The following is a 23,175-nucleotide window of genomic DNA, read 5'->3' as shown; positions in this document are numbered from 1 at the left end:
TTACTTTGTCTTACTGTTGATCCTTGTTGCAGTGACTTCTATGTTGATTTATTGAAACAGAGGATTGTAAACTTCCTTGCTGAGATATGTTTATTGCATGAAGACTACAACTTTGGAAACAAATCAATGGGTGGGCAAGACCATATCTACACTAAATTAGTGTCTGGATTAGTAGTTATATTTCATTTTAATCCTGTTAGTTTCTGTCTAATAGCTTTTCCTTGTCTAATTAGTTAGACATCGTTCACATGTGAAACAAGGAATAATAACTCTTATTTATTATTATCAAAATAAGAGATTTATTTTAACAGTAATTATTTCTATGTTCACTGGTATTTAAAATAAGGATATAAAAATGAGAAAAATATATATTTTATTTGTTATAAAATTACGATAAATATCTTTTGACTTGATATAAAATATATTGATAAGATAAAATATTAAGGGCAAATAAGTAATTTGAATTAATAGTATTTACATTCCTGAATTTGGCTATTATGATGTTTAGCAAAAAAATTATTTCAGAAATAAACGGAGCCTTTATATTCTTAATATAGTCCAGGAGGCCCATGTGGGCCAACAACTTGGCCCAATTAGAAACTAATGATCCAATTTTTGTATTTCTTTTGTTAGCCCAAATCTAATCCCCTCTTCTTCTCCAAATTCCCGCCTCTCTCTCTCTCTCTCTCTCTCTCTCTCTCTCGCTCTAACCTTTCTTCTCTAATGGAAAGCCATGGATCCCAAAGAAGCACGAGGCTCAAGAGAAAACCCCTCTCCGACCTCACAAACACCACCAAATCCTCTCCTTCCCTCCTGAAACCTGAGTCCAAACCCAATTGGAAACCCAAAGCGGCGAACCCTAATGAAGCCATCCTCAGATCCGACGCCGCCGTTTGTGGGAGCGGTCCAGATCGCGGCATGCCTACTACTTCCACTCCGCGAGCCAAAGACCCTTCTCGGGACTCTGGTAAATTTCTTTCGTTTGACTTCTTTGGGAGTTCTCGGCATTGACTTTTTGTGGCTTTTTGGGTTTTGGGATTCGTGAGTTAAATGGGTTGATGCGCACCTGGAGAAGTGCAAAATTAGGTTTTGGTGTCACTAAAACTTATGAATCACTGTGCCATGTATAGAAGTAGGCAATCTATGAGCTCTAGTAGATCTTGCTGGGGTTGGGTGGACATCAGCTATCTTTCTTCCCGATTTGGGACTTTTTTATTGCTCGGCTGTTCCATTCTTGCATTTTGATCTTCAGAGTATACCCATGACCTAGACACTAAGGAATGCCATCTGTTTCTGAATTTGTTGCTTTCTTCGTTCTAAACTATTTTGTTTAATAGTAAGCCATACTTTTCTTTTCTTGAAGTAACGAGGTTGACAAGTTCTGGGAAATTGAACTAATGCTTATGACGACAGTTCATTAGGTCAATGTATTCTTACATAGTTTGTTCTTGCTGTTGCTTCATGGTTCTTTGCAGTTCTCAGTGAATCTCAAATTGACAAGTCGGTGATTTCCACTAGTAAACAGGAGAAGACATTCAGACGAAAGCGTACTAGAAAGGGAGTTCTCTTGGGGCAATCAAGTTGTCCTCCTGTTGGAAGAATTAAAAGTTCTGAGTAAGTATTTACAGTTTACGTAAAATTGTGAACACCTTTATCTTCAGATTATTACAGTTGTGTTATTGCATATTTGCATTCAACGCCTATTCTTTATGTATGGCTTGGTCAGAATCCGAGTGGCCTTTGTTGTGATTCATGCATGGAAGAATCAATAGATAGTGCAGGAGTGAACTTCATAGTGAATATGAGAAAGACAGGATTAGAGACTGTTCGGAGAACTTAGACCAGGTTGAGAGCAACCTCAATGAACAACATATATTGATTGTCAATTGAAAAGTTTTTATAAGAAGGTGTGGTCAATGATGGTTGATGTATTCTCCTAACACAGAACCTTGGTAATACAGGATCTATGCATTTCACATTGATAAGTTGAGAAGGATTGCTGTTCATATTTATTCTCGTTGTAGTTTGAGTGTCTTTGTGCTAAGCACTGTGTGCCATGAAGATAACTTGTTCAAAGGAAAAGTTCATCTATTAAGTTCAATTATAGCATGATTATATGAACAAGTAGCATATTCTCCTTTACTATTTAACAATTTGGTGGGCATGTGTGCATATGTTCAGTTAATGAGCAGTTGTCAGAAGGCATTTTTAGATTGCAATTAATGCTTCATAATGCATGTGTTCAGTTAAAGAGGCATTCTGCGTGTAAAATATCTAAATTTTATCACTTAGTACTTATTTTTATTTGGTCTGATTATTATATCTAGTGTCATTTAATTAGGGGAAAGCGGATGTTTGGAGAAGACAACTTTGGTCGGCCACTGGCATTTTCGGTTCCTTGTGAAAAAGCCAAGAAGGTTTGCCCTTGCTTTTCTTTACCTTAGTAATATTCCATTTTTGTCATGGATGGCAAGACATTAGTTTGTGTTCCTTCTAATTTGTTCTCGATCAAGTTATTTTGTCCTGACCACTTCCTTTAAGCTTTGAGTCTTTAGGTGTTCCCTTGAAGTTGAATACTTATGCCAACTAAGAACTCAAATTGTATTTACTATATAAGTACTCAATAAATTTCCTTACCTGTGGCTCATAGAGTGAAGAATAGTTGCACAGTTTTTTAAAGTACCTAGAGGCTAGAGGTCTTCCGCTTTTTCTAATATGCCGTGTGAAGGTCTTTTCTGAAAACTGTTAAGTTTAATCTAATAATTGCTGGCACATAAGTTGGGGCATAAGACTCTTGTTCTGATCTTGCGAATATATGTATCATAAAATAGTTGAAATAGTTATCTGTGAAAACTGATATACTTCATCTTGGGTGATCTCATTTGGGCATATGAACCTCAGAAGATCAGACTAGTTTTCAAGAAACAAAACTAATATACTTTGCCAGTCCGGAGGAGTGATTTTCATAAAATATAAGTTATCTTGGGAAGAAGGGTAAGACTCAAATTGGTACCAAAGGAACTAATAAGAAAAGGTAATGACAATGCTTAATTTAACCAGAAATTTAAAATAGAATTAAATGAAGAGAGTGATACATATTGTCAAACCAACATAATTGTGACTAAAGACTCATGTTCGTGTGTGTGCCAATCAAATATGTGGCTATTAGAATGGTAAAAGATTGATTCATGTTGGACTCAAATTAATATACGTTGTTATACACAGATCTGTTGCCTTTCCTGCTATGAATTTTATCCTGTGACAAAGCAAAGTATGAAATATTTTCAGTAGTCGATTGTTAATTGTATTTAAAAAACAGATTGACATAAGGACGTATTGGCTTCGTTACAGAAATCTGTGCATTTTATATGAACTATATCCATCACATGATCTATAATGTAGGAAGCTTTGTGTGTCTGCCAGTTATAATTGATATGATGCTATCTCCACATTCCGTTGTCATTTTCCTTCTATACATGGCTTCCTTTACCTTTGCAGCGTTATGCAGCTTATGAACTTGCGTTACCTGTAATGCATCTTGATGTTATTTCTCTTCTCCGTGTTGCTGTTATACAAACAGAGGCAGCGGAGAACAATGACGGAAACTCTTAACAAACCCTTGTTACCTCAAGATTTTGTGGAGAAACAGAGAGCCTACTTTGCAGAGATCGATTCATTCGAATTACCGGAGGAGGTCGTTTCTGAGAGCGAGTTGGATTAGAAGCATCGAGGGTTCTATCCTCTGTAGAAATACTACTTGAATACACTTACACATGTACAGCGGCACTTCTCACACATCAAGTAACTGGATTTTGGGAAGTACCCGGTTGCCACCCAAATGTAAAATTTGCCCATGTGGCCATCAATATTAATGCAATTCCATCAATTATATTCTAAATTTCCTGCTGAAGAGCTTGCATGTTGATGTTTGCACTTTGAAGTGGTCTCATGGAAAATCTTAGATTTCTCCTTTTTGTTTCTCTTTTTCTCACCAAGTTGTCCCTCAGCAATAAATTTTGTCGTCTCCCTGAGTAATGATTTGTTGGTACTGTTCTTTAAGTTATCTCGGTTGAGATAATTAAATGTTATGTGGCTCTTGTGATTATTCGACACGTCCAAGTTTGCAATTAATACAAGACGTATGCATACCCATTGCCGAGTAAAAAATTACTATTAACTATAGTTAGCTCAATTTTATATAACAAGTCCTTAAACAAGTACTTATCAATTAATTATTGGGGTATTACTTGGATATTAAGTAAAATCATAAGATGCATTGTATCTAGCGAGATGTTGCCCTAAATTTTATTTGCTCATGACCAGACGCACTAAAATAATTTAGAAATATAAGAACAGAACATTCCCTATGGATGATATCATGGGAGTAATCGAGGATAGCACGATTGATCCAATTAAATATTAGAGTTTATTTTTTAATCAATTATGGACCTTTTTTATGTATTTATTATTCTTTACAGTTGGACACTCTTCTTTCTTCTTTCTTCTTCATCGTTGTTTTCCTTCTTCTCCGTGATTACCATTAAGTAACTCTTAGTTTTCCAAATAAAACTTGGTCATAAGGTGCTTCTTGTAATTCAACGGAACACATTATGGTTGAATTAAAAACATTAAGAAGACGATTTAAACCACAATTAATACAAAAATTTAACCTCCCGCACTTGGACAAATAGTAGATAACACCCTAACAGAATGTGCGGCTTATAACTTTATGACCCCCAACTAACAATGTCTACTTCTCTTTACCAATTCCAATAGACTTGACTCGATTGGAAATCGGCTTCACAAGAATTTATTAGATTATAAGAAAATTAAATATTTAGTGGTGTTCCACAGGAGATTTTCAAATAAAATTTTAATCTTCTATTTCAACATTCATATTTAGGTTTAGAAAAAAAAAAAAAAGGAGAGAGAAGAGGAGAAGGTATAATTTTCTTCTCCCATTTGGATTAAAAATTTAAGAAGAGAGAGAGAGAGAGAGAGAGAGAGAGAGAGAGAGAGAGAGAGAGCAAAAACCCATGCAGTTGGGCCTGCAAAGATTCCATTGGTCGAATTACATTCATGAAATCTATTGCTGCTAAATAAACGTACGAGCTGGCAATTTTTACATGCAAATGATTAAGGCACAGCTTCACCTTGTCATGTATGCCTCGCCTCGTACGACGCACTTTGCTGTTTATTTTTACATAGGATATATAAACAAAACAAAACAATTAAAGGCAATCGGATCGATCGTTTACAACCACACGTACTTCCAACGAACAATGACCGACGACATTAACGCACAGATCTACGACGAACGAACCCGGAAGCACAAGAAGGATCGCGGAGAGCAGTCGTCGTCGGAGCCTTGGTAATCCGACCTGGAGCTCGAAAATTGGCGATCTGGGTGCGTGCTGCAGGAGGACTCAGACTTACAGAAGGATGCCTGCGGTGATAGTATCGACCTACTTGAGGATGAGATATGGGAAGATTTACCCTGCTCTGTGAACCAATGAGATACAGCACTGGCAAAGAAGCTTAGCCTACAAGAAGTCTTCGTCTTCATCATCGTAAGCACTCTATTCTTCTTCTTGTTGTTGTTGTTGTTGGTGGTGGAGTTGGGATGGAAGTGGTAAGAGGGGGGAGGAGTAATGGGTGGGATGATGACGGCGGTGACTACGTCCTTGGGGATGCCGGGCTTGGACTCCCACAGGAAGGGGACCGAGCCCGGCACGACCCTGAAGCTAGGGTTGGCCAAGGAGCTCTCCTTGGAGAGGAGGCGTGAGTAGAATTTGCCGTCTTGCTTCACCCAGAGGGGGCTCTTGCTGTCATCTGATGAACTACTGTTATTAGAGAGCATCTCTAATTCAGCTTACCTACAAAGGGAGATGTATATATATATATACTATATAGTAGTAGTAACTTGGATCATAAAAGCAAGCCATAGAATTAGTATTGTATTTTATATATAATGTCTCAAAGCCAACTAAGGTGGTGACCGAGTAACTATATTAATTACTCAAGAGGAATTGACCTACCAACAGAAGTTAAGTTGGAAACTTCACATCATTGACTTCAGGCAGGCCTCAATACAAGGAGCGGATTCTCTGGCACCCTACAGGAATATGGAATTACTCTGCTAACATGATTGCATGAATGTCATGCAGCCAGCACACCTGGCAACACGTAATTGGGTACCAACTCATCTTTTGCTTCTCAATATCTACCGAATTAAATTTATTATTCAATAGGAACATTGCAATATATTTCAATCTAAAGAAAACGGCTGAGAAAAATCCATATATATATATATATATATATATATATCTTTTTTTCAATAGATAAGAGGATAGATATGTCTAGATACAAAGGCTCTTTTTTTTTTATCGATCTGCCCTCGAAGCTAAACTAAGCAGTTTAACTAAATTATCAAGCCACTAATCACCAAATAGAGAAAGACATCTATCAAATCTATAATAATTAGCAGGTTAATTATTTATAAAAATTTGCAACGAGGTTTAAAATGTCTACAGTAGATTGCAACCAAAGAGACACCCATGAAAGCTAATTCAAGTTTTAAACTGTTTCGGCTTCCATCCGTTTTCTCTCTTCTGACAAAATCTTTGATGAAGATGGTGATAGGTAGGTGATGAGAGGCTATTATTTACGACGTGTCAATGATATGGAGGTAGCATTAATTGATGAGATCCAATAATTAGCTACATACCTTAAATAGCGCATATATATATATACATATATATATATATATATTGAACAACTTAATTGGATCGCCTCCTCCTTTTTCATTAGTTTTTATTGTTAATTTTGAGAGAATTAATAGTATTTGTATCGTGAAAACAACAAAACAACTTAGTTCTTGTTATATATATATATAATGTTAACAACCAACTTAATCTTCTCAATTATTTTTTAAGAGAAAAATAAAATTTTAATATTATCTCACTAAATACTAATATTGCTAACATCTAAATCTGAGTACTCTCATAGGACATAAGATATTACAATTTTTCTTGGCTCAAATACAAACTGATAATATTTAAATCATTAACTCATTTGATTGGAAGTGGAGCCCTTTCAAAATCCATCTTCTATTAATTCCATACGTATTGTAAATTCTCATCATCTTAATAATGTGTTAATTGGGTCTAATCTCCTATCCTTTCTAAATAGAAAACCAGCTTAATCCTAGGATTAATTAAGCCCGTGAATTATCCGCATGCGTAGAGAAGAACAAAGGCAATTACCCATGATATCCTCAACGACCATCACTTTTAAAAATAGACATTATAATTTGACGTGGGTCCATTAATTGCATGCGTTACTCCAGTGAAATAGTAGACGTCTTAAACTAAACAAAAAAATAACTAACAATAATAATAATAATAAAGATTCTAGATGTCTGGAGATGACGTGTCAGAAGGACATGCAAGATGGAGCAATCAACATGCAGGTGTGTTGCATAACCATAGACGAGTTTGTAGTATAGCTTAATTAACCACTGTTAAGAGACGTGGAAAAGACTTAGAATGGATGAAGAGGTTAGTTGACAAATATTAATCAACACAATCTATAGTTGCGACTCTAATTAATGCATCCAACCTACCAAGATCTTATTGATTATAACTGTCCTTTAAAGTTTCATCATCCAAGATAACTTTGTGATATAAATTTAATACCTCTTACCGTTCTTTCTTCTTGCTTCTTCTTGAAGAGATATTGACAAGAGAAAAAGAAGGCTGTATGCTGAGCTTAGCTAAAAATACCTTCTCTTCTCTTTTCTTTTTCTCTCTTTCTCGATATCGTTACAGTACAGTAGGCGTCACTTGTGTGTCGGCGAGCAAAATTCCGTAGGTTCCTACTAAGTACATCTAAAACTTATGTTTCTACTATGATTGATCAGTCCGTCGGTTGCCCGATTTGCCTCATAATATACATAGTCAATTATAAAATAGAAGTACAATGTATATCCCTATCTTTCTAAGTTCACATGCCAAATAAGGCTGTATAAATATTAAGGCAAATACTTCAATATATCTTTAAAAGTTATAATCTTAATCCAACCGCTATAATAGCCAGTTTTTATATCCAGTACCTGTTCCAAAACCACATTACGTAAGAAAAAGAGTATAGTAGTTAAGAAGATTTAATTACATGTGTCTAACTTCCTGATTTTCTTATTATACCCTTGAAGATCTTAACCATTAGATCTTATCAAACTTATTGATAAACAATTAACTTTACGGTATGATACGAAAGAAACGCTCTACACGTTTTTTTTTTCTTCCGTTAAGATTTCTCTATTAAATATAATTATGCCTTAATTATAGGAGATATCATTTAATGTTAAATAATTTAAATTTGATTATTTGGAGATAAAATTTAATTTAAATATAATTCTCTATCTCTATCTATTAAAATTTAATTTAAATCAATATTAAACTAATGGGAGATATATGTAAATAATAAAAAATAATCAAAAAGATAAAATATAATTAAATTTTTATCAAGTTAATTATAAAAGACATCAATACCCTTATTTTGATATATCTACATTACTCTCAGTTAATGATATATATGTCTTTTACTTAATAAAATATTAAGATAACATAATTATTAAAAAATAATGTGTAAGATTATATATCTAAAAAAAATTACCTACTGAATCGGTAATATCTTTCATTCATATTATACCCTTAAAGATCTTAACCGTTAGATCTTTATCAAATTGATTGATAAAGAATTAACTCTATTGCACGGAAGAAATCCTCAAATATTAAAATTAAAATAAGTATTATAAATCATGTTTTTTTTTAAAAAGAAAATATAGTGCTTTCTTTAATTTCCTTTCTTTTTTTAAAAGATCTCTTTAAATATTTATCTTGTTCTTTCTAGATGTACAACTATTAATCAAATTTTTGTATTCAAATTTTGCTAATCTATCATTTGGGATAGAAAGTATTGGTAATCCAATTAATATAAAATCAACAGTATTTGTATAAAAACGTATTGACGTATCAAACTATAAGTGTAATAATCCAATAGGAAGCTAAGTGGAAAGATAACACTCTATGAAAAAAAATTAAAAAATAAAATCAACATTTATTAAAAGAGAAGAAGCAAAGTTCTGATATTATTTTACTATATTACTCTGAGTTTATTTGAAGTTAATGACGAACCACAACCATAATTAGTAAAATCTTAGTGGATAAAAATAACAATATACTGATACGATTGTTGCTAACAATAAATTAGTATCAAATTAATGGAGTAGATTAATTGTTTTTTTTTTGTTTTAAACAATAATTGGATTTGAGGCTGCAGTTGGGCCCCACCTTAATTTCCATGGGCCCCAAAAGCTTGAGCTAGAGTTTTGTAAACGGGTTCGGATTATCCATTTGGGAGCCTCAAACCTTTGGGCCTATCTCTTGAATGAATTGTTGGTCCATTAATTGGGCCTCTTGAATGAATGTGATTAATTTTTGGGATAATTACATCTAGACTAACTATCGCTAATTTTTTATAAAACACACTAATTTATTTTTCACCAAAAGTCTTGACTATGTAAAACCTCCAAAATGCTCATTCTGTTAGATTTTCTTTTCTTTTTCTTTTTTTCGGTTGGGAAAGTTCACACGATCAATTTATGTCTTGTTATGTTCGATACTTATAACGAGTTAGGCTTGAGCTTAATGGGATTAGATATGAGAGGGGTTTAGGGGAGCATACGTGTTAAAATGGAAGTAGAAAAGAAAAGTTTTGTTTAAGTGAGTAGAAGAAGGTGTACTTGTATGGAGATTTCGACGTCGGTGTTCATGCATTTCTTTGAGTTATCTTTTGCTCTCTCTCCAAAGATTTCTAAACTTCTTGCTCTTCACTACTGGTTTGGAGAGATTTTTCGCTCATCCTTTTCTTTTGGTGTTCCACCAAATAGTGAGATCTCGTAGCTAAAAATATGTTTGTCTAATAAGAAGTGTGTGTGTTTGCTTCTAGTATAATCTAGTGGAGATTTATCTTATTATTTTAAATTTTAAATAAATTGAATAATTCATATGAGAATCCGATTCGTTAAGAAATTTACTCTTGTAAATAGGGGTAGACATGTGTTAATTATTATCATCCGGAGAAATATGAATTTAGCCAATTATTATTTTCGTCCTTATCTTTTATCTAGCCATTAAATCGCTTTATCTTTCTAAGAGTTGATCATAGCTGTAGAAATATTCCAACGTTCCAAACCCTAGCCATCTCCTACCTTTGGCAGCCACCCTACAATACTGTCATCCACCACCACCCTTAGCTGTCCGCCACCCTCCGACGACTGCCATAACGTCGAATATTTACTTTTTTGCCCTCTCTGACCTATCTCTATTATTTTATTTTTAAGTTTTCATCTCAATCTCTGATTTAGGTCAAACTAGAGACATTAGAACCTTAACTCATGAGACTATCTCTACCTAAATTTTTATAATTTTATTTCGTCCGAATAAGTCCAGATCTAGTTGGTAACACTGGGTTAGAGATATTCGTTAATTGAGGGGATTTAAATGCCATGAAAAAATAATTAAGGTCAGTATGAACACAGACCATAATTTAAAGGGTTCAAGTGTAACTAATTCTGAATTTATTAAGACTCACATTTAAATTAATTGATAAAGCAAGTTGGTTTTCAGCTAAAAGCATACATTAATTGTAGTTTCTTCCTTTCTAATTTGCACTTGATCTTTATGTATTATATATATATATATATATATTTTAAAAAAAGCCTGATATATATAAACGGAGCCATTTGCATAATGGAATTCTTTAATTTCTAAGATAACAAAATAGTCTTATGTGCAATAATTTTTATTTATTCTTCCCAGTATACCAACAGGTCGATATGTCCGAGTGGTTAAGGAGACAGACTTGAAATCTGTTGGGCTTCGCCCGCGCAGGTTCGAACCCTGCTGTCGACGTTTATTTTTTCAGAAATGAATCACCCGTTGTTTCTAAAATATTATTTTTAAATATAATATATTTGCTTGTTGACATTTCTTTTCCTCTAGGTTCGATTTGGAGATTATGTATGCATACGTATATATATATATATATATATATATATATATATATATATATATCTGTCACGTTGGCCTACTGGTATATATTGTCAAAGTCCAAGGTATAGAGCTTGCGGAGGAAAAGCCTCTCCAAATCCCTATCACCCAAAAGATTAAAGATTGAGGGTCGAGACAAAATCTACTGATGCGCACTACGCCACAAGTGGGCAAACTTCTATTTGTCAGAAAGCACCAAATACCACCACCATTAACTTTTCCTTGTGCCAATTGGAGTAAGAAAGTAGTTTAGGTATTTATTTAGATAATTATATGAGTGGGTGTTAGTAATAGGAGTGTCTAGTGTTGTTGTTGTTGTTTTCGTCGTCGTTGTCGTTATCCTTATCATTATCATTATTCTGGGCTTGAAATATTTTAAAAGATGCTGGACATATATTCAAACTAAGCTCATGGAGTTTTAGATATTAATTGACATTCTGGCTTCTGGGGTACCTTAAATATTGGCAGATTGTTCTGATGAGATAAGAACTCAGAAACTCTCCTCAATTATAGTTAGAATCCTACATAATCTGATTAAAAGAGTACTAATTAACAATTGCAAACGTCAGCAGACTATATTATTGGCAAACAAATGTTCTTAGTAGTCTTAATCTCTTTTCTTTGCCAAACAGAAGTGAGGAACAAGTAGTGAGTGATATCGATCTGTACGGTTAGATTGTGATCTATTTGATAATTTGTTCCATCTTGGAAGACCAATTGACTGCTCTTTCTCCAATGATACAGAATAGTGATAAGAACAAGAAGCATTTAATTTGGCATATCATACACAAATTTGATCTACATTTAGCTTTATGTTCTTCTGCAAATAAGTATTGATTGTTCAATCCAATGATTTGAAAGAGTGTGAAACCAAGAGGATGCTCACATTGGAAGTTTCTGATCGTCCTGTAACTTATAAGGTAATCATCTTATACAAAAGTATGCGTTAGTCGTTGGGAAAAGATTAAGAATGAGCTAAGGATTCGACCTCATATGTTTGATATCACGTCATGATTAGAGATTCCAGAAACATCACAAAACTAAGGCCCACATTAAGACAAGGGGGGAGTCATGAATGACTAAGAATAATTAGTGTGTGAATCTCATTTTAATTTACAGATAGTTTGAGGTGATTAGGAAAAGATGCTCTCTGTTTACTTTTTTATTCGGGTTTAATCACTATACAATAAGGTTATAGGACATGCGACACAGATTATAAAACTATCCATTATTTGGCAAATAAATATACCTTAGAGTTGGACATAGAAAGAGGACAAGGATAAGAACTTATATATTATTAGCCTCTTTTCCTTTTCAGACATTATATAGTGAGGAACAGGTCATGGGCCACATTGGAATAGTGATCAGATAGGAACGATCACGTTTAATTTGGAATTAGTTAAAATGGAATTTCTCCTACAGTAGTTGATTTCAAAAAATAGAGGCAATATAATAAGGAAAGTATACGGATGATATTATGACAAAAGTATACTTAAAAAGCATAAGCATGCTCACATATTTCTGTGCTATTTTTGTGTCAGCTTTATTAATATTCCCTTCCAGAAGAGAAACAAAAGGAAAAGAAGAGAAGAGAGTATCAGATAACTTATCGCAGCCTGAAATAATTTCAGCATTGAGAATAAACCATCTAGATAGTTTGAATCTAGAATTGATGAGAGATATCATTCTAATAAATAATAAAAACAACTTACTGATTCCTATGGGCTTACCTGTGGATATGATGCCTCTTTACAACCAATGGAGATTGGAGTGGAGAAGAAGAACCATATAAGGTGTATCAGATAAAAGGTCCTCATGCAACGTGCCAGTCTTTATATATCTGCATGACGATATCATGCATGAGAAATGAATTTCTAATTGGTGGAGATTCTTGCCATCTATTGTAACAGATTCATATCAGCATCTACTGTTCCTCCCTGGATATATTCTTATTTGATTTGTTCATCCCTAAATCTATAATTCCCTTCAATACTGGGTAAATAGAAGTATCACCAACAAAACCAATCTTAATATTATTGGCACTTTCGTATGAATATAAACATCTGGTTAGCAATGCATGAAAGAACTCACATGCTATCCATGAAACAAGTAGATGTATTCTATCTAACTCGGTTAGAACTTATTTCTTCACCTTCTTCCACTCTCAGCCAAGTTCCAGATCAAAGCCCTTCAGCCATAACCCACTTGATCTCGGGTAGGTTAAGAAGGTGTAAAGGAAGAGGTCTTGGAAGTAAGCAAATACGTAACTTTGGAGTCCCTTTCATGAGAAGAGGTCCATAACCCACTTGATGCTTGAAAAAAGGAAATGCTTGGATCAGCAAACAACTAGCCCTATCTAATTTTTAACTAAAAGGCCATTGAAATTTTTATTGTTATTCTAATTGACGAATAGGTAATTTTCATTTTATTAATCCTATATCATTTTGAAACTTGATAAATGCAAGTCAAAGGTTGTTAAGATTTTAATTGTTTCATATTATTTTAAGGACATTTTTGTCGAAGTGACCTTAAGTACATAGTATCTTGCTTCTATTTGTTAGTTTCCTATCCAAAACAAGGTACTATTCATACCACAAAAAGTTCTCCAAGGAAAATTAGTATAGTTTGAGGACTTTTATCTAATTAGGCACACTGTTTTATGTGTTTGTTGTAATATACACCTTGAGTGGGGCATTTATGATGATTTAATTAAAAGGAAAAAAAATGGAAATTTCAAATTAAAGTATTTAAAAGACCGAGTGTAAACCATATTAAGCACACAAGGTATATATGGAGACATGTCAAAATTGTTTCTGACCAGAATTCTAATATATTATGCATTACAAGACAACCATGAAGTATGTCAAACTGATACATCTGACATAACTACAAAACGAGTAATATAATTGTTATTCTGCTAGTATGGTTTTATCAATGAAGTACAAACAAAAAAAACTAACTAATACATCTACAGTAATATACACTCTTAACATAGTTTGATTTATTGATGCCATGAATGCTTGAAGACTGTTGAAAGAAAATAATAGGTTCATACCAAAATCATCCGGCTAAGATGAGATCAATTAAGGAATATTGCTAGGGATGCTAGATGAACCTGACAACTGACCTACTCCCAATAGTAAGATTCACTCATCACCCTGAGTTGAGTAGTGTGTTGGAAAGTTGGCAAAAATATAAAAGGTAAAAGCTCAAATAATGACATAAGTTCAATGTATTAGCTTTGCCCCCCTATCCTATTTGAGTTCTATATACATCAAGGGTCAAGTTGATTGCCTTCTCCTAATCATCATAAGAAGAAAATGAAATGGAAGTTGTAGGGTAGTTATCTTATATATACAGTAGCCTTTATTTGCCACCAAATGCTTCCCATCCTCTAAAAATCAATCTAAAACCCTGCTAATGCGTTTGACATATTAATCTTTATCAACCCAAATGATAATAAATCAGCATTGATTAGAGGATATACAATTCCATGCAATAGTTAAAAAGAAACATTTGTTGGGCAAAGGAAAATATGTATATATATTAGCAGTTCTTGGAAGTTTTTTTAAAGAAGTATATTCTGGGGATAAATATGAGGTAAGAGGGGCATTATTCCTTGTCAAAACACCCTTTAAATTTGAAACCAGAAAGCAAACCGCGGAGCTGCGAGGTGGGAGCGAGGTGGGAGAAGGAGGAGCTCAGGCTTATTCATCCCGCTTCCTCCTCCTCCTCCTCCTTGCGCCACATTTTTAACTAAAATCCCAACGCCCGATCTCAACAAAATCCCATCAAAAATAGCAAAAAGATGAAGACATCAGCGCCTTAAACGGTATACGTACCTCTCTCTGTCAACCCCAATCGGAATCGAAGAACAAGAAGAAAACGAAGCCATCGCCGCCGCCCATGCCGGAACCCGGCGGCGGAGCTACCGCCTCCGCCGCCCCCACCAACGGAAAGAAGATCCTCTTCGGCAAGTACGAGCTCGGTCGCCTCCTGGGCCGCGGCGCCACTGCGAAGGTCTACCATGCCCGCCACCTCTCCTCTGGACAATCCGTGGCCCTGAAGATCCTCCATACCCCTTCCGTCCTCTCCTCCGGACTCTCCTCCAACGTCCTCCGCGAGATCTCCGCCCTCCGCCGCCTCCGCCTCCGCCACCCCCACGTCCTCCGCCTACTCGACGTCCTCGCCTCCCGCTCCCGCATCGTCCTTGTCCTCGAGTTCGCCCGCGGCGGCGAGCTCTTCTCTCTCCTCCACCGCCACGGCCGCCTCTCCGAGGCTCAGACCCTCCCCGTCTTCCGCCAGCTCCTCTCCGCCGTCTCCTTCGCCCACTCCCGCGGCGTCTTCCACCGCGACCTCAAGCCCGAGAACCTCCTCCTCGACGACTCCGGAAACCTCAAGGTCTCCGACTTCGGCCTCTCCGCCGTCTCCCCAAACGCCAACTCTAATAACATCAACCTCTCCAAAACCGTATGCGGGACCCCCGCCTACGTCGCCCCCGAGGTCCTCGCCAAGAAACCCTACGACGCCGCCAAGGTCGACCTCTGGTCGTGCGGTGTCATCCTCTTCGTGCTCGCCGCTGGCTACCTCCCCTTCAACGACCCCAACCTCATCGCCCTCTACCGCAAGATCTGCCGCGGCGAGCTCAGGTTCCCCAAGTGGACCTCGCCGCCGCTTCGGCACCTCATCTCCCGCCTCCTCGACACGGATCCCGAGACGCGGATCACCGTCGACGGGGTCATCGACGACCCGTGGTTCCGCGGCGGGCTCGACCGGGACCAGATCGAGGGCATCGTCCGGTTCCGCCCCGAGACCGACGACAATAAGCTCGACCTCGACGGCGACGACGGAGAACGGGATCTCACCGCCTTCGACATCATCTCCTTCTCCTCGGGATTCGATCTCTCTGGAATGTTCGTGGAGAACATAGCGGTGAAGGAGCGGTTCGTATCGCCCGATACGGTGGAGGCGATACTGGAGAAGGTTGGGAAGGTGGCGGATAAGGAGGGATTAATTGTTAAAAGGAAGGGTAAAACGGGAAGAGGGTTCGCGGCGGTAGAAGGGCGAACCGGGAAGCTCACGGTCTGGGTCGAGGTTTACCGGCTGAACCGGGACCTGACGGTGGTCGAGGCGCAGTTGGGAGCAGCCGCCGAGGGGGAAGAGGGAGGAGGGCATTTTTGGAAGGAGAAGCTTTGGCCGGCTCTCAGAGGACCTGGCGCGCCGCAGCTTCCCTATTCGGCTAGCTCGAGCGAAGCCGATTCCAATTCGCTCCATGTAAGTACGTAAATTAAAATGCCAATGTATATAAATTTATGTAATATAACAATATAAAAATGCATTATTTGCATAGCTTTTTCTTTTTCCTTTTGTTTTTGGTTGGCATGGAACGATGGAATGGGCTGCTAAAGTTTTGTCGAGTAATTAAATTCTATACTTCTTCTTCTTCTTTTTTTAACCCAAGATGTATTTTTCAGTTTGGAGGAATTCCTTTTTTTTTGTTGTTGTAGTAATGGGCTTGTTGAACATTTGTATAAGAATCTTTTGCCTTGTGGTTGATATTACGAACTTATATGACTATTTATTGCTTGATTTACTCTTAATGATGCTAATGGAACTTAGCTTAGTTATGCTAGCCAGCCGATGTCTAAATATTAGAAGATATATACAAGAGGTATCTTATTCTTCTTAATTTGAGTTTGAGATTTCTCAAATATATTATTATTATTTTGACTGAGGGTCTGTTAGACAGGACTTCATTTAATCAAAGTTCATTGCACCCCACTCCCGGGAACATTAGACCAAACTTTGCATAGTGGTGAAAAACTAACTTAGCTAGGTAATGAGCATGCCTGGAGGTTGTTTTCAGTGCTAGTATATCTTAGGTTCATTTTAGCTAAAGTGGTTAGGAGCCTTTTACAATCCTTTATAAGTTTGAGACTTGCCATAGGTGATCAACTTCCTCCTCAACGAGTAGATCCATACTTCCCTCTCCCCGTAGTTGCAACTTATCAGAAAAGCTAGGTTTTTCCCTCGGAGAGCACTTGTGCAATCAAGTTGGAGGGAGGATTTGGCACAGCAAAAATGGTCAGGAGACTTGTAAATTACTATTTCTATGCCCCCTCTGATCACTTTCCTCCAAGCCGTGTCCGTCCATCACACTAGATCTCCTTCTTCTTCTTCTTCTTCTTCTTCGACGAGTCCATGCATGCAGTTTCAAACTCATCATGAGCATTGGGCACATCTCTTTCTGGGGGTGGTCAACAGCCTTTTTGCCTCCAAGATAATCGAACTTGGAGAGGTTTCACACTTCCTGAACACCGTGCTGTTTCTAGTTTTTTATAGAGCTCATAGAATAGTACCTAACCCTTATCCTTTAAACTTGGACAAATAAGCATAAGTCCAAATAAAAGTGATTGGTTTTGAGTCCAAATAAGAGTGCTCCAAAAGCCCGTTGACTTGAAGCCTTTACTTAATAGAATTAGACCAAAGTCCAACCCGAGTCCACTTTGAACTTGTCTTGACCCCGCCTAAAAGTTTTTTGTACTAGCCCGAGTTTTTTTGTACAACCTCATATTTTTATTATTTTACCTCTAACAAAATTTAAAATTTTTTCACAATTTTGCCGTAATTTACAATATAAATATCTTTGACAACCTTTTCTTTATTGCATAATTGATAAAAAAAATAATAAAAATAAATTAAGAGAAGGATTTAAATTAATAAAAAAAACCAACAGTTAAGATTCTTACCAAAAAATTAGATTCCAAACTCTAAATATTTTTTTTATTTTCTTTTTTTAGAATTAGATACAATGAATTAATTGAGATTTCATACTTAGATTGTCTATTGGACCCAATCCATTTGTCCGCCCATATTTTTCCTTTGCAATAATTAAATATTAGAACTATGCCTGAGCCCGAACACGATCAAATATTAGTCAGTAATAGACTAGACCAAGTGTTGTCCAAGCCCGAGCCCGATATTATTGGTCTGACCAAGCCCGACCTAGTCTATGAGCACCACTAAGTCCAAGGCTATTAGTAAACCATGCCATATTGTATTTTAGGAGAAATGATATTGGTGTTGCTTTTGGGTTCCATATCTCCTCCTTTCCTTTTGCATTTATCGATCAAACACAATAAACTCTAAATTTCAATTTTGGGATGTCATTTGAAATGCAAGATTGATATGCTGATTTGCGGTCAATATCACGCTTGAATCAACTAGGATGGATTAATCCATGCCGAATCAGCTCTCCCTCCTCTATTAATCGCTTTTAAGTGATGGAAAGAGGATCATTTGACTTGATTCATATATTCGATTACACAGACATCATAATTATCTTCATTGAATATAAATATACATACATTATTGAAAAGAATTAGGCACACGAAATAAATCTTATGGATAGCCAATTTGCTCCAATGTCTCTAATGGATAGCTTTATACTTAGAGACCAAATTTGAAGCTCAGAGAAAATCACATTTTAGAGCCCAATGCATTCAATTATATAGATTTAAAGTAATATAATAATAATAATAATTATTATTATTATTATTATTTAGGGCAAGGCTCTAAAAACCCTCTTTAAGACTCAAGCTTTAAATTTATTGATTTGGAGTACAATTAGAGCAGACCGAACTGAGATTTTAGAGCATAACACTAAAATATTGACCCACTTTTTGATAGACAATCTGTTTTAAAATTCTGTTTATATTTTTTTTTTATATACACTAATTATTTAAACTAAAATTTAATTGTTAAGTTAAATAATAAATATATATTTTTTTAGATCTAAAATGAGCTATCCAACCATATGTTATTAAAAATAAATTAATGTTACCAATGTTTATTAATCATAGTATATAAATATTATATCATTAAATAATTGGAAAAGAAGAAGAAGAAGATAACCTCTACATTTAGGCATAAGGATGATAATTTGGGTAATTTGCATGTATCTTCTAGACGTGGTTGGCAGGTCTGACTGCGATCCAGAGTCTGTGCAGACTTTGTACGATGCGAAACGACAGCAATGATTCCAGACAAACCAATTAGTTATTAAAAATAATTTTTATCTTTTAATAAAATTAAAATGCTGTATAACACAATTTAACGTATAATTTAAGTATTTTTTTTTAATATAGAACACTTCTTGGACACTAAGTACATCGAAAGTCAACGTCAAACTAGTAGAGATATATGACGATATTCATGGCAACTGTGGCGATCATACCTAATTCCAGCAATCCGGGAGAGAAGAAAGTCAACAGCTCCATTGCTTTAGCCCAGCTTTCCGTCTCAGGAGACTTAAGAGCGAGAGCTATCCGGCTAAGACCGGCTATGATGGCGGAGACCACGAAGAATACAAAGGCCTTGAAGAACACGCTACGTCCTTCGCCCCCCATATAGACCGCGTAGAGCACCGACAACATCGCGAAATTGGCCGTCGTGGAGCCTCTAAAGATCTGGTCTAGCTCCTTCTTGAAGTTGACGGCGCCGAATAGTACTCCACCCGCCGGAGAAGCAGCATCCGGTGATCCACGGCGGAATTCAATGGCGAAGTACGCAACGGATGCAATGAACTCGGGAAAGAAGGCCAGTACCGTGATTCCGTCAAGGAACGCCGTAGAGAGTACGAAGGCTGACGAGCCCAGTAAGGCCAACATGACGTACCTGAGAGGCTTAAGAATGGCGACGAGGCCATCTCTCATGATACTGCGGTTGAACGCGAGGGGCATGGAAGTGACCATCATGGAGAAGACGGCAAGGGTAGAAGTCAAGAAGGAGACAGAGAGATCGAGTCGCGGATGAGGATGTGCTTGGTTCGGAAAATTCTTCAAGTAAGCAAAGATAGTTCCTATTTGTAGCCCGAAGGCGGTGAGATTGATGAAGAGGGAGAGGTCGAAGGTAGTCTTAATCTCTAATTCATAGGCCTCGAGATCGGCAATATTGGGATGATCATGATCAGTAGTAGTTCTAGTACTGGTACCACCGTTGACAAGGATTCCTAGGATGACGATGACTGGGAGGAGGAGGGTAGCGAGCACGGCATTTCTTTGGTTTACGAGGACTAAGAGGAGACCATTGGAGACCAACAAGAGAACACCAGAGATGGAGATGAGGGCTATGAAGACGAGGCGGTTTGGTGCTATGGGATTGCGCTTTAACTGATTGAAAGAATACTTCATCAATATGTAGGCAGAGAGGACTGTGGAGACGAAGAGGATGAACCCCACGTAGATCGGAGTTGAGAAGGGTTGATTTATATTTTGGTAGGCTGGGAAAGCCGCCATGAGTAATCCCCAGAAGATTGCAGAGACGGTATAGGAGAAGAATATGATTCGCATCAGCTTGGCCTCCACAGCACTTTGTCTTCCGCCATTTTCTCCTCCTCCTCCTCCTCCTCCTCCTCCTCTTCTTTGAGATGACTGGAAATGTTACAAAAAGAAAAAGTTAATATCACTTGACCCACAAATCTAGCTGAATCATAGAAAAGTATATCTAAAACTTTCAGAACCAGCTAACACGTCGGTATATTTAGATGCTAATCTCTGTCGTTTTTTGAGATTTAATCTTTTCAATTTCTGGAATCTGTCGGTGAAAATTTATCATTCAATCTCTCAAAACCGTGGGGCGGCTTGGTATTGAAATTGCATCATTCATTAGGCTATAATGAAACCATCTGCCTACCTACGGCCTTCCATTAGAGAAAGAGAGAGAGAGAGAGAGAGAGAGAGAGAGAGAGAGAGAGAGAGAGAGAGAGAGAGAGAGAGAGAGAGAGAGAGAACTCTCAAAACCGTTGATGGCTTGGTATTGAGCTTTGGTAAAACAGAGAGACATGGAAGAAGGGGAGAGATTTCGGAGAAGGGGAGAGAAGGCGACATGGAAGAAAGCATAGGATGGGCAAGCACGAACCATTTGATCCATGTTGGTATCAACGACTCCGGCGATGCTGGTACCCGTGGCCACTTCGGTAAGGCGAGGCCTCTGCAACACGGTGGGGATGTAGCTCTCTGGAAGAGTCTCATGGTGAGAAGGATTGGAGAGGAGGAGATCTGCCATTAGAGACCGGAGAACGAGAGGAGTTGGGAAATTCAGAACCTGGACGGACTTAATTATACGATCAAAGTGACGAACCAGGCCAGAGTTTTCTGCTCATTGCTTGATTAATTTCACTAACCCATTTCCAAAGTCAACAATATTCGCGTTTGGAATTTAGCGGCAGCTTCGTCGAACCAGCTGAAGATGGGAGGAAAAACTACGCGGTCCAAACATCGAACTTCAAATCAAATAAAAATAAGGAGTGGAAACAACATAATTGCCTACCTATCATTTTGGGTTATTTGCACCAAAAATTAGCTTAGTTTTCAATTTGGCCATCTAGGATACTTTTTAGTTTCCCTTCCATTTGAAGTTTTTTTTTTAATTTTCTTTTAACTTTGTCTTTTCTACCGTTTAGTGTATCATTGAATGTTAACGGAACACTATAAGAGAAAGATAAATGGCTCTATACTCATCCATTTCTTTATCTTCTTCTTCTTTTACTGCCGTCGCTCTTTTTCCTATTTTCTTCTTCTTTTTTTTGTATTTAAACAACAAAATTTTAGAATATTTAGAAAATAAATATTTCATTGTCAAAATTTTTTGAAATCAATTAAATAAAATTGATGACATCGTGATTTATAACTTTTGTATTCAAAGTATTCTCATATTATAAATCTATCTATAGCAAAATAAATAATTTATAGTTTAAATATGAAATTATAAATTATAGTAAGAATTTCGTACCATAGTTTTTTCAGATTATGAATCTATCTATGGTGAATCGAATAATTCCTAGTTTAAATATGAAATTATGAATTATGACCAGAATTTTAATTCTACATAGTTTTGAAAAAAAATATTTAAAAGATAATTATCTGACATCTAAAAACTATTTGAATAAAATCGGTGACATCATGATCTACAACCTTTGTATAAAAAATTCAAAGTTTCATCTTCTTTCCCTTAATAATTCTTTATTTTTTTAAAAAAGGAAGGGTAAAACGGGAAGAGGGTTTGCGGCGGTAGAAGGGTGAACTAGGAAGCTCATGGTTTGGGTCGAGGTTTACCGGCTGAATCGGGACCTGACGGTAGTCGAGGCGTAGTTGGGAGCCGTGGCAGAGAGGGAAGAGGGCATTTTTGGAAGGAGAAGCTTTGGCCAGCTCTCGGAGGACCTGGTGTGCCTATTCTCGGTTCGGCTAGCTCGAGCGAAGCCGATTTCGATTCACCCCATTTAACTACGTAAGTACGAAAATTAAAATGCCAATGTACATATAAGTTTATGTGTTTATGTAGTATAACATTATAAAATATGCGCTATTTGTAAAGTTTTGTCAGGTAATTAAATTCTACACTGAATCTTTATTTTCTAGTTTGGAGGAATTCCTTGTAGTAATGGGCTTTGTAGAACATTTGTATAAGAGTCTTTTACCTTATGCTGTATATTATTACCATCTTACTTCTATAACTTGCTATGCTTGATTTACTCTTACTGATTCTAATGGAACTTATCTTAGTTACGGGGGAAGACTTGTATGAGAATGCTCATTTAAGGTTCAAATATTACTACAATTACTACGAGAGGTATCTTATTTTTTGTGTCTGATATTGGTGTTGCCCTGGGTTTCATATCTGGAGAGCTAGATCTGGTTGATGGCCACTATCACACTTGTCCTACCACTATTAAGGACCATTTCTTTGGATTTTGGGGTGTCTTTTGAAACGAGAGATTATTACCATGAAGTATTCTCCGAATAAGCATTTTGACCGTAGCAGCCATTTTTACACCAAGTTGTAGAAGGCCCAATCAAAAGATTTCTTGATCTTAGAAAAAGTAGAGTAGAATAGCCTCAATCCAGGCTCTATCTAGGGGTGTAATCTAGCCGTGCTTTGATTAAACTTAAATTAAAATTATTATAATTCGAACTAATTTTAAGCTTAAGTCTAATTAAGTTGATCAATAAGCAATTTCAAGTTTTTTTTTTATCAATTCAAGTCTTATCGAGCTTGGTTCAAT

General features: G+C 36.7%; 3 protein-coding genes and 1 non-coding gene across 5 annotated transcripts; 3 read left to right on the top strand and 1 right to left on the bottom strand.

Annotated features, from left to right (window-relative positions):
• Positions 1–4: 4 nt before the first annotated feature.
• LOC140770886 (uncharacterized) lies at positions 5–3,937 on the top strand. 2 transcript variants are annotated; one of them, XM_073112207.1, is made up of 4 exons: positions 5–130; positions 1,476–1,614; positions 2,342–2,417; positions 3,581–3,937. In XM_073112207.1, the coding sequence occupies exons 1-4, from the start codon at positions 127–129 to the stop codon at positions 3,719–3,721; spliced, it is 360 nt and encodes a 119-aa protein (XP_072968308.1). In that variant the 5' UTR covers positions 5–126; the 3' UTR covers positions 3,722–3,937. The 2 variants fall into 2 exon arrangements, with proteins under 2 accessions (XP_072968308.1, XP_072968306.1); XM_073112205.1 differs by lacking the exon at positions 5–130 and adding an exon at positions 135–967 and having other exon boundaries at positions 3,581–3,935.
• Positions 3,938–10,894: 6,957 nt separating this feature from the next.
• Positions 10,895–10,976, top strand: TRNAS-UGA (transfer RNA serine (anticodon UGA)). Its single transcript has one exon. It is a non-coding gene; the product is annotated as a tRNA-Ser (tRNA).
• A 3,640-nt stretch (positions 10,977–14,616) lies between these two features.
• On the top strand, positions 14,617–16,653 carry LOC140770543 (CBL-interacting serine/threonine-protein kinase 11-like). The gene has a single exon (XM_073111774.1). It carries the CDS (start codon positions 15,021–15,023, stop codon positions 16,398–16,400), a length of 1,380 nt encoding a protein of 459 aa, XP_072967875.1. The 5' UTR covers positions 14,617–15,020; the 3' UTR covers positions 16,401–16,653.
• A 2,526-nt stretch (positions 16,654–19,179) lies between these two features.
• Positions 19,180–21,263, bottom strand: LOC140770942 (uncharacterized). Its single transcript, XM_073112275.1, has 2 exons — positions 21,033–21,263; positions 19,180–20,545 (listed from the first exon to the last, which is right to left on the bottom strand). The coding sequence occupies exons 1-2, from the start codon at positions 21,177–21,179 to the stop codon at positions 19,304–19,306; spliced, it is 1,389 nt and encodes a 462-aa protein (XP_072968376.1). The 5' UTR covers positions 21,180–21,263; the 3' UTR covers positions 19,180–19,303.
• Between the last annotated feature and the right edge of the window lie 1,912 nt (positions 21,264–23,175).

This window comes from Typha angustifolia, chromosome 11, assembly GCF_048772165.1.
Source record: "Typha angustifolia cultivar Huaian chromosome 11, ASM4877216v1, whole genome shotgun sequence".
NCBI classification, from domain to species: domain Eukaryota; kingdom Viridiplantae; phylum Streptophyta; class Magnoliopsida; order Poales; family Typhaceae; genus Typha; species Typha angustifolia.
The sequence above is the reverse complement of the archived record's forward strand: the minus strand, read 5'-3'. Positions and strand labels throughout refer to the sequence as shown.

Excerpts from the sequence above, each read along its gene's own strand:
- LOC140770886 (XM_073112205.1), top strand. The coding sequence starts at position 724 with ATGGAAAGCCATGGATCCCAAAGAAGCACGAGGCTCAAGAGAAAACCC. Across the intron at positions 968-1,475 it reads AGACCCTTCTCGGGACTCTG|TTCTCAGTGAATCTCAAATT; the intron begins GTAAATTTCTTT and ends GGTTCTTTGCAG. Across the intron at positions 2,418-3,580 it reads CTTGTGAAAAAGCCAAGAAG|AGGCAGCGGAGAACAATGAC; the intron begins GTTTGCCCTTGC and ends TTATACAAACAG.
- LOC140770543 (XM_073111774.1), top strand. The coding sequence starts at position 15,021 with ATGCCGGAACCCGGCGGCGGAGCTACCGCCTCCGCCGCCCCCACCAAC.
- LOC140770942 (XM_073112275.1), bottom strand. The coding sequence starts at position 21,179 with ATGGCAGATCTCCTCCTCTCCAATCCTTCTCACCATGAGACTCTTCCA. Across the intron at positions 20,546-21,032 it reads ATACCAACATGGATCAAATG|TCATCTCAAAGAAGAGGAGG; the intron begins GTTCGTGCTTGC and ends TAACATTTCCAG.